This window comes from Leuresthes tenuis, unplaced genomic scaffold (assembly GCF_036924035.1).
Source record: "Leuresthes tenuis unplaced genomic scaffold, fLeuTen1.0.hap1 SCAF_10, whole genome shotgun sequence".
In the NCBI taxonomy this organism is placed as follows: Eukaryota; Metazoa; Chordata; class Actinopteri; order Atheriniformes; family Atherinopsidae; genus Leuresthes; species Leuresthes tenuis.
This window is the reverse complement of record NW_027325364.1, coordinates 8,167,397-8,178,610: the sequence shown is the minus strand read 5'-3', so window position 1 is coordinate 8,178,610 and position 11,214 is coordinate 8,167,397. Positions and strand designations below refer to the sequence as shown.

Here is an 11,214-nt window from a genome sequence, read left to right as displayed (position 1 = left end):
TATATAGCTTATTCATATTCATATAGTCAATATATTCTGTCAAACTTACAGTTTCCACATAAATGCTGTATTTATTTAACTTCTCTCCATCAGATAAAATTTGTGCTGGCTCTTTAAGAAAACAGGTGTGTCATTTACAGGTAATAGTACAGAAACAGGAAGTAGCCGCTTTAATAAGCAAACGCAAATCGGACCGTTTTCTTCAGCACAAAATTAACATGAGGGAAGAAGGGAAATACTTTGGTAAGATTCATACAGCTAACTGCTCGTAGCACATTTAGAGATCGGCTTTATTGTCGTTTGAGCCAGGTAAGGTGAGCAGAAAAGTGTCAAATCTAGCATGTGATTTGGTTTCTGTAAAGACTTGGTGTGCTCAATAAATACAACTTAAAACTTGTTTAAAATTAACAAAGTTCGTGTCTAAAGTCATCTGAATATTCTCTCTGCAGACTGGCCTGACTGACGACATGAAACAACCTTCGCTCCTCATCAGTCTGTGCCTGGCAGGTAAAACCATGCTCTGACAGTTTATTCTCTTCCGCCTGCACCGTTCAAACAGCTCATTCAAGTCTCCGAGGAGTATCAGTGGAGACTTTACTGTGAGGAATTATTATTTTTTAAAATAAACAGGCCAGGGAGGGACCACTGTAACTTTCCAGGCACGTAAATAAAACAATTTCATTTCGGGCTGTTAAACCTGCGCGGCTGCATTCCCGTCAGTGGCCAGATTACACAGTGACGTGCTGCCTTCAGGGTCTAATTATAGAATCCTACGTCCGAGTTTCATTATGTGGTGCAGAATAACAGTTGGCTTATTGCTTCTGTAATAGTTATGGTAGCGTATGCAGTGCTACAGTTTTTGATTACAGTAATCATAGCATGAAAAATAGACCTGTTAACTTGACTATTGCTCAGACTGCAAAAACAAAACTCCATTAGTTATAAAGCTTGACCACAGGCCTGTACAGTTATCTCAAGAACCCAATGAGTCAGCGGACGCTGGTTTAACTAAAAAAAATAATAGAAATCCTATAAACACAAAGAAACAAAATGGCAACAAAAACCAATAGAAATGACAAATGACACACAAAGCAATTCAGAAAATATTCAGCATGTTCATATTCAAATGCACAATTCAAATGCAATATTCAAATGCACAATGATCACATAGACAAAATGAGACATAAAATGTAAAACAAATTGAGCAAAGATGCATTACAATCAGAAAGAAATGAATTAAAAAACCCACATAAGATAATGTCTACAATATATCCCAACAAAGATTAGACATAAATCAGCAGCTGATAGAATGCAAAGTTAACATTCATTTATATTAAGCAATGCAGAGGCAGATGGAAAAACCTCCAAACAAAGTTTATTACCAATGTTTAATGCTGACTGTAATGGGAGATGACTCATGCCCCTGAACTTCTTGGTGGGAAGTTTTGTTTTGTGTTTTGTCTGTCCTATGCTGACAGTAACAGAAATATAGAAGACTGGCAACAGAATTCCATAACTGCATTTTGTTTTATGTTTCTGGAAAGTGTAATGTATAAAAATGGCAAAGATTGAGCAGCAAATATAAACTTTCAGTGTTTGTGCTGCTTCAGAGAGATGAGCAAAGAAAATTAGCTCCAGGAATGTCAATTATATTTTAATTTGTCCATTAACTAAGGGCTGTTGTTCATGCATGAAAGATAATAATTGAAGTAATAATCAGCTACACTTTCCAATTATTAAATACTCATTTTACTGCCATGTATCAGCAGCTGAGATACTGCACAGCAGTGGTTCAACCTGGAGTGTTCATGAGAGCATTTTTGCTTTTTTTTTGTTTCTAAACGTCTGTGCGGTTGGCCGGATGAATCACCGATAATACCTTCAGTAAGAACAAAAACATTGTTCAGTTTTGTACGAAGTGAAAAGACGGCTTGTCAGAATACTCCCACTAGAACTTAAAATTCAGCTTCAGAAAGTAAAATGTTTTCAAGCTACCGGTTTACAGTTTTATTAGTACATCTTTTTTTAAATTCTTTATTACATGTCTAGAGCTGGATCAAATAGTTATTTAGATAATTACAAATAATCTGTTTTTGAATAACTCTTAATAATGCCTTAAGTACAATGTATTTGACTTTTGCTCTTTTCTGGCTTTTGTAAAAACAGTCCAACAGTACATGAAAGTATCATCATTCTCCTGCGTCACTCATGGGTGTTTCTCACTTCTGTCACATTACTTTTTACCCAGATAGAAAGTCAACAAAAGCCAAAGCCTAAAACCTGTTTGTTACCTTTAAAATGCCTGTGTGGAAACCTGAATCCATCTAGTGTAGTCAGTCCAGTGAGACCAATCAGGACCTTATTGATATGATTCACTATAACTCGTGTGGCTGGTGTTCTTCCATGGTTGTTTTACCAGTAAAAGGACATTGTAGATTCAGGTAGTCTTCTTCAGTCTCAATCTTCAACACCAACACAAAGCTCCAAATAAAAAAACTGAGATTTTCTTCTTCACCCTCTTTTCTGTACAGACAATAACAGCAACAACAACACGTAAACAGATGAATACATAAAATCAATGGATCTTCACAACACAGATACCTAAAAATCGTGTATGCACCAGTAATTCTTGCAATGGGAGACAGGAAAAATACAATAGTGGCATGGCTTTCTTTAGGTCAGGTTAACAGAACACAAAATGCAAGTTTTTACTTGTGTTCATTAACAGTCCAAAAAACATGGTGTGACTCTATGAGCAAGGAAAGAGTGGGTACCTTTTTTTCTATCGAGTTTATACCTCCTGAGCCCAGTCTGTGTGTCTATAGATTTCCTCTCTGCAGTGATGGAAGATGTATTTGCTTGAGTAACACTACCAGTGTAGGAATACTTGTTTACAAATGCAAACAAGCTTAAAGAATCAGTTTTAATAATCAGTGTTAGCAGTCTCTTACTGTTGTAGCTAGATGAAGATGAAGCTTGTTTTAAAGGCTGGCTCTACATTTTTGTTGTATTTGAGATATCCTGTGAAAATGTAGTGGACAGGATAGAAGAAAAGAGCGGAATATCTCGACTACACAAATTTGTGCTGATCATATTATGTATTTAAGACATTTCACAGGTTAACATCATTTTGCCTTAAACAATAAATTAAGTGAAACCAAAATTGCTCAAACATGGCATACAGTATCTCTAGGAATGGATATCCTAATATCCCTCAGGTGAACTTGTTATCGTTGAGGTTTTCCCTTTTAGTTTCCATGTAGCGCCATCAGCTGGTGGATTTTTAGTAATTTTATTGCTTCTGCTGTATTTTGTATTTTGCACCCGTTACTGCTCCAGAATGATATGATGCTCACTGTAAACATTAATTTTTAAAAAATTTTTGTTTAGTTCTCCTCTCTGCCAGTGTACTGGCGCAGGACCAGGTGCCGATCCAGTTCCAGACTGATCCCATCCTGACACAAATTGGCACTGAAATAGTGTTCACAGTGTTGACTGTGCCTCAGGTTTTCACCATGACATGGAAGTACCGAGGAGAAGTTACTCTGGGTGTGTGGACTGCAGGAGTCAGCAGTGTTAACCCGGTGCCCCAGTTCCTGGGCAGAGTCACCATTGGCGCCACTCAGCTCCGGATCGGAAACGCCCAGCTCGGAGATGCGGGGAACTACACAGTGGAGGTGCAACCCATTGGTACAGACCTGTCTGGTAACGCCAGATCAATACAGCTGAGGGTGTTTGGTAAGAAATAAACATGTATGCCTGAACAGAGGAGAAGACGGGGTGCGGAGTGGTGGTCAAGTGTGTAGGAGACAGAGGTTGTGAGGGAAGTGATGATGTTAAGGGAGAATGTGAGGAAATAAAGAAGAGAGGGAGAATTTGGGGAGTTAGAGAATTACTCTGGGAGGTATAATGAAATTAGTGACCCATAGAAGGTGAGGTAAGATTAATAAAAAGGAGGAGGGGGTGAAGCAAATGGCTCAGGGCTTTATGCTAATTAAAACTAATTTGATATTCAGCACTCATGCTCTTAGATGTTTGATTTTGTCTTAATGTGGTGCAGCATGTAGAGACAGTACATTCTGTATTTGCATTCATTTACATTTAGTACTGTAATGGAGCCTGAACAGCTGAGTGTCTCTTTATTTTCAGTAATCAGCCCACGCTGAAGGGATGACGTACATCCTTCTTACCTCGAGTACTAATGGGAGGGCAGGGTGACTGAATTGTTTGAAGCACCAGTCTGTTGCTGAAAGGTCACATTCTGCGAACTCACGACTGCTGGTTCACATCTTGGATCGGCGGAGTCCTTGAGCACGACTCTAATCCTCCAGCTCACTCTCTATTAACTCCTGAAATGAGAGGCCGCTTTAATCTTAACATATGAAACACTGCTGCTGAGTCACAAGCGGATGCTCTAAAAAATGCAAGTAATTAGAGCTATTTAGTAGTTGCTCTAATGTTTTTGTTTGCTGTTGTGGTTCTCTCTTAGTCACAGCACCCTCCTCCATCCATACGCCCCCTCTTCTCCCAGTCCAATTATTTAACTTAGGCTCCTTGCCAAGAGGCATCTCGGCTACCGCTCACACCGTCTGCCCTCTTATTTGCCATCTGCGCTTCTATCTGAACGCTGTCCCTTCTCAGCTCTCTCTTGCTTTGATTACAACAAATTATCCTCAACAGAAACATCAAACTGCTCCCTATTGTTCTGTCACTCCATCTCTTGAAGTGTGCTCTCACTGATACTCTCAGGCTTCATTCTTACAGTAGCAGCTATTTAGAAACATTTTGTCTGTGATTCTGTTTTTTGAAGTCTAAAATAAAATTAACGTTTTATTTATTTATTTATTTATTTTATAGCTGCAGTATCTGGGGTGAGTCTGTTTGTTCCTTCAGTGGCAGTGGAGGGGAGTAATGTGTCTCTGAGCTGTACATGGACTGCAGGGACAGAGATTACAGTCCAGTGGGGCAAAGACGGCTCAACCATCACAGCCGACTCCAGGATCACTATCTCAGGTGGCTCTCTGGTCATCAACCCAGCCAGACGAGGTGATGCTGGAGAGTACACATGTACTGCCAGCAACCCTGTCAGCGCCCAAACGGCCACACAAAGCGTCACTGTCTACTGTGAGTTTACACTGACCAAGACAAGAAGCAGCTAATCTGCTGTAACCACTGCAATAGCAGTAGCTTATCTCCCTATCCACATTGCACTGCACACAGTATGCTGAATTGCACTCAGCTTGCAAAAGACATCCCTCCATAAGCTTACAAAGCTGCTTCTGGCTTTGTGTTGATCACATCATTAAGTCTGATATGACACTCTCACAGCAGCGTCCTGCTCTACAGTATTTACCGACCGCATCAAAGTCTTTTTCGATCAAAAATTGGTTTCTTTACCCAAATTCAAAGCACCAAATGCCAAAAGCATTTGTACTTAAGTAAATGTAAGTCAAATTAATATTGAGTCTTCAAATTCGGTGGCCACAGAAATTTGCATCACCAGAACTGGTGGCAGAGCGAATCTGTAATATCACCATCAAAGAGCCTGTCACAGTCCTGCTGTTTGACTGTGTCTTGTTAAACCTGCTGAGGATTTTTATCACAGTTCAATCTGTTATTTTCCCCCCTTTTTTTATTATTAAATTCTCAGTCTATCATTTCTCAGATATAATGAGAAATGCTATTCACTCGTGGGCGACATCTTAAAATGACATGATTTGTCCAACAAAAGCTAATTTACCTTAGTTCATAACAGGACTGCATAATGAAATAAGTTTTAAAGAGCTTATCAGAATAGTTTTTTTCCTCATAAATTGCATAAATAACCGGTGTCAGAATTATTAACAGATTTGACTCTGAGAAAAATGCTTGTTTGCGTTGTTGTCAACAGTTTTGCAAGCAGATTCACGTTTACATCAACGTTTGTTTGGAAAATCATATCTGTAAACCTGTTGCCATTTATGGCATTAAATGAATAATTGCCAGTCTAAAAAGAATTTTCCACTATGATGAAGCTGAAACCAGTTTTGGTGTTTAAAGTGTTTAAAGTTAAAAGTCTAAAATCCCCTTCAGATCCTTTACTTAGAATTTTGTTAAAGCACCTTTGGCACCGGTGGTTGCCTAAAGTCTTGTTTGGAATTAACTGGCAAGCTTACTGTTTTTTCTTGGCAGAAACATTCGAGTTAAACCAGGTTACATGGGGTGCATCAGTACAAGGCCATTTTTAGATTTTAGATTTTTAGATTTTATTTTGTCAGTGATCCTCTGCTGGGTTCAGGTCTTGGCCTGGTTTGGTACATGATTTTCAGAGTTTTCCTGGAAAAACACTTTTTATGTTTGTTAGTTTTTTTTTCAGTTTATTTTTTAGGCTGTATGTTTTGAGTCAGGTTGTTGTCTTGTTGAAATGTTAACCGTCTCCCCTGCCCGGGATCCTGATCACTCTTGAAAAGGCTTTCATTCAGGAATGCTTTATATTTTTATGAATCCATCTTTCCCTCCATCGTGACTAATCTGCAGCCCTGTTCACAGAAAAACCTCCCCACAGCATGATGCTGCTATAACCATATCTGACTTTAAAGCTCGCATTACTCAGGTGATGCTCAATTTGTGGTTTCCTCCTTTCATGTTGTTGGAATTTGTGGTCATTAGTAAGTTTTTTTTTTGTGTCTGAAGCGTTGTAAAATGTGAAAAACTTGAAAGGGGGCACTGTATACTACAACAGACTGTTTGAAAGGGAAGGCAGCAAAACCTCTGGAAGTGTCTCCTCTGTCTGAAATCTTTCTTTTTAGCCGCTGTGCTGCATTTTAGATGAAAAATATCTCTCAACTGACTCTCAGATTTCAGTGTTAATTAATTCTTGAGACACGTTGATCCAGCAGGTGTAAGAGCAGCCACTGCAATTTTGGGTTGGGGTTAGAAGCGAAGAGAATTCAGAAGCAAAACAGAAATGGCTTGGCTCTCTCATTAGCTGAATATTATTTAAAAGGGTTAACCACAGTGATTAAACCTAATGCGGTAACTTAAACCCCAAATTTCCACAATGATACCAGTTTTAGCAGGGTTAACACATAAATGTATTTCATTAATTTAATTCAATTCAATTCAATTCAGTTTTATTTATATAGCGCCAAATTACAACAGTTGTCATCTCAAGACACTTAAATAATGTAGTCCAATTCAAGCCAATTGGAAATCAATTCATTGTAATCAAAATCCAATTAAATCCAATTAATTAATTTAAAAATAATCTAATTCATTCATATAGAGCCAATTCAAAAAACCATATCGTAGCTAAGGAAACCAGATTGCACCGAGACTTGTCTTCAGTCTAATCTCCCATTAGCACTGCCCTTTTTTTTTTCTGAGATTGTCATTGCTGTCGTTCATGTTTTTTGCTAACAAGTGTATTCTAATTATCAACAAACCAGATGGACCCGATACCCCTGTGCTGACCATTGACAGACCAAAGGAGTGTGTAGGGGGAGTGGACGTAATGGTGGGACAGACGGTGCGTCTCACCTGTACATCCGACTCGCTGCCTCCCGCCCTCTTCTCATGGCAACGTGATGGACAAGCTGTCACATCCGGCCAGCCAGGCAGCGGGGTACTTAGCCTTCAGACTTTCTCAACCAATGAGAGCGGTCGGTACGTCTGCACAGCTAGAAACAGCATCACTGAAGACACGTCGGAGCAGAGAACCGACTTGGCCATCGCAGGTGAGTTATGGTGAACAGTGACCTCTCTGTGACTGATAATGATGATGGTTGGTTTTGGAACCTGTCGCGGTATCAGTCTTCAGGACAGAAAAGGGAGCAGAAGTATCCTGGGAGATTGATCTGGTGAAAATGTGGTCAAAGTCATTCAGCTTCCCATCCTCCCTTTATTTTCATTTCTTCCCCCCGTCTCTTTCTCTCTGCAATTACTTCATCATCCTTTTTTTAGAACTTCTCTCCTCTCCTTTATCTTCTTTTTCGTACTTTCCTCTTGTCTGTCTGGGCTCCAGACTCATTATCTTTATTAATTCTCCCCCTTACGACACCAATCTTTCTATTTCAGATGTGTGTCTCGACGGAGGGGAAGTTGCAGGGATAGTTATTGGCTGTTTTCTGGCCATTCTAATCATTGTGCTTCTCATTGTGCTCCTTATCTGTCTCGTACGCAGAAGAGGGGGTAAGTGTGCTTGTGTGATCACTGACATGGTGCTTGTATATATCTTGCTGAAAAATACTTGAACTGGCTTTTGATGATCTCTCTGTCTGCACAGGCATGTTTTCTTACAATAAGGTAACATTTTACTTTTGTTACAGCACAGCAAAGGCAAGGGGAAACGGTGCTTGTTCAGAAGACAAATCCAAATTCAAGGCCTATAGTAAGCCACTATAAAGTTTACAAGATTCACTATTGATATTGTCTTCATCTTATGATGGTGCTTTTCACAAATTAACCACATCATTCCATCTTTCTCTTGCTCTCTCTTCCGTGCCCTTATATTTAATTTGTTCCCATCAAGCCTACAGATCCACGACCTGATGTTGTAAGGGATTTGGACCAAGGTCTACAACTCCCCCTTTATACACGTCGACCTGACCGCTTATACACAGCTGAGCGTGAACAGACACTGCCACAGAACAGACTACAAAACTCCGACACACACCAACACAATGGACAAACCGACACAAATAGACTTCTAAACAATGCCATTCAGAACACTAATTCATACCCACACAATGGCATTGACAACCCAGCTTTTGTGCACACTGCTGCTCAGATTGCAAACACGCTCCCAAACGCACAACAGCAAAATCCTAACATTCTCATACAGACTGGCACTGGCCAGGGTGGAGCCCAGCCACCGGCAGTTCAAGTCAGCCTCAACACGCTGCCACGCACTACTCAGCCAAACAACAATACACAAATGCCCACCATTCATGTCAATCTTAACTCTTATTCAACCAATGGCCAACAGACTCAGCAAGACGGCTCATTACCTCTCACTAATGCAGCCAACGGTACTGCTCAACATATGCAACACAACCTTATACCTACAAGGCAATCAAATCCCACCATGCAAAGCAGTCAGTTTTATCCAAATGACCCTCGACTGATTGGTCATGTAGATGCAGATAATTTAGTTCAGCCTGGACTTATCCCGACAGGTTATACGCATTTTAACAGTAATATCACCTCTCAGCGAAATGCCAACACACAGACATTCCAGCAGGACCCAGAGCCTCGTAGGAGGTCTGACAGGAACTCAAGAACACACAAGGCCACTCCAAGCTCCTCCCGTAGACAGATGCCTTGGGATCTCCACAGAGGGACACCAGCATATCCCAGTGGTACCCTTCAAAGAGCACCGGCATCACCTGAATACACTTCTGATTCTACAGACTACACCACAGACAACACAATCCACCCTCTTATACGAGAGGCAAGAAGACCTAACAGATCTCAGCCTCAGAGCCAAACAGCTTCACGCCGCAGAACACCACCCAGACGTGATCCACCATCAGAGGACAGTCGAACACAAAGCCGTTCGGCTGATCTGCGACGACCAAATGCTACCAGTGCTACACAGTTTGAGCCCTTACACCACACACAGAGAAGTCCCCGCACACAAAGGGAAAGTGTGCAGCGCAACATTAGAGGAAGCCAGGCTGCCCTCAGGCAAGAAACAACTCTCGGCAATAACCCCCAGGCACTGCCTATCATGAGCCAGCAGACCTCTGCAGGCCACTCTGTTGTGTCACTAGGACCCACAGGACAACAGGGACTGATTGCACCACAGGGTGCTGATACAAGAGCTTTGGTTGATCCTAATCACCTTCAGCAGGCACACATCACTGAGCAACACATAGCAGCACCAATCCAAACACCACAAGCTCCCGGCACACACACACAGCCTGGCATGCACGGTGCCAGTCAGCCTCGCCAAGGGGGCACTGCTCCAGCACCAAACCGTTCTGCCCAGCCAAATCCCACAAACTTAACCCAGGCTGCACTAAAAGCTCACACTGAGAGTGCTCAAGTATTTCAAAATCGGAGAGAACAGACTCAGGCTGCCCTGCTTCACCCCAGTCCACAACAGACTCAAACTCAAGCCACTGGGAAACAGCACCCACCAACTCCTCCTCCTGTTATACCCCTTGTACAGTTTCAAACCCTCCCCAAAGAGCGCACTCATCACAAATCTCCAAATAGAGGCCCGCAGCCACTCAAAAATGTACCAACTGCTCAGCAACACATGCGGGTACAACAGAGGCCTGGTGCGCCTCGCCATCCTACCATGATGCCAACCAACCATCATCACCATCGTGGAAATGGTCATAGGCATGGTGAAGTCCATGCTCATGGACATGGACGCCCTGCCCACTTCACCCAGCCGAGACAGGTGAGTGTGAGACACACTGAAATGGCAGCCAACTGATACTGTTTATGGACCAAGGCTGACAGCTGTCGCGTCATGCTTCCTGTGTGCATGTGTGTCGTGTTATGGGTCTCCCTTTACCTGCAATCTCTACTTTTGTCTGTTGTATGTCTTCAATGATACCTGACAGCACCTATAAGTGGATGCTGTGTGTTTTTTTCTTCAATTCTTCATCTCTGTGCTATAAAAATGTACTTAGTCTTGAGTGTTTGTGACACTGAAGCAGTCTGTGAAAATAGCTTTGTGTATCAGAAGTTCTGCTTCTTCCTCTGCATGACATGTTGCCAATGAAGGCCTTGTTGTGTCTTTCCAGCAACAGGCCCAAAGAGGAAGACCAAGATGATGACAGATGTCAGCAGGCTCCACTGTACAACTGTACCGCTTGTACTGTCACAAACAAACAGCTGACAGATGTGATCCGTTATTCCAACAGGCAAGACTGACTGCAAGGAGTTCTGCTTTCAAAAAAGCTGTCATATTCTGGTATTTCAGTCCTGAAGTGAACTTTTTTTAAGTAAAAGAAATGAACTTGTCTCCCATGGGGATGATGAAATGTATTTATTTTTTATTCTTTTAAATAGATATTACAATGCTAAATGATACTTGAATTACTGAAAACAAAATGCTCCTCCATCAGCAACCTGCCTCAAAACACACACACAAACACACTGTTCCTACATATACTGTTTAGACTTCTGTAGCACTAGTCATATATCAAAATTTGCCCACAGCCTGCTCGGAAAAGTTCAGTGATCAATGGCTCTGGACCAAGTTTACATCCTATCATC

The 11,214-nt window shown here is 41.4% G+C and overlaps 1 protein-coding gene across 1 annotated transcript; it reads left to right on the top strand.

The window, feature by feature from the left end:
- Window positions 1–163: 163 nt before the first annotated feature.
- Window positions 164–10,994, top strand: LOC140316100 (uncharacterized). The gene is made up of 9 exons (XM_072393800.1): window positions 164–314; window positions 450–507; window positions 3,391–3,738; window positions 4,858–5,124; window positions 7,428–7,715; window positions 8,056–8,169; window positions 8,307–8,368; window positions 8,510–10,390; window positions 10,740–10,994. Exons 2-9 carry the CDS (start codon window positions 468–470, stop codon window positions 10,767–10,769), a joined length of 3,030 nt encoding a protein of 1,009 aa, XP_072249901.1. The 5' UTR covers window positions 164–314; window positions 450–467; the 3' UTR covers window positions 10,770–10,994.
- Window positions 10,995–11,214: the final 220 nt, after the last annotated feature.

Coding starts and splice junctions, on each gene's coding strand:
- LOC140316100 (XM_072393800.1), top strand. CDS start 468: ATGAAACAACCTTCGCTCCTCATCAGTCTGTGCCTGGCAG. Junction 508..3,390: donor CATCAGTCTGTGCCTGGCAG/GTAAAACCATGC, acceptor ATTTTTGTTTAG/TTCTCCTCTCTGCCAGTGTA. Junction 7,716..8,055: donor AACCGACTTGGCCATCGCAG/GTGAGTTATGGT, acceptor TTTCTATTTCAG/ATGTGTGTCTCGACGGAGGG.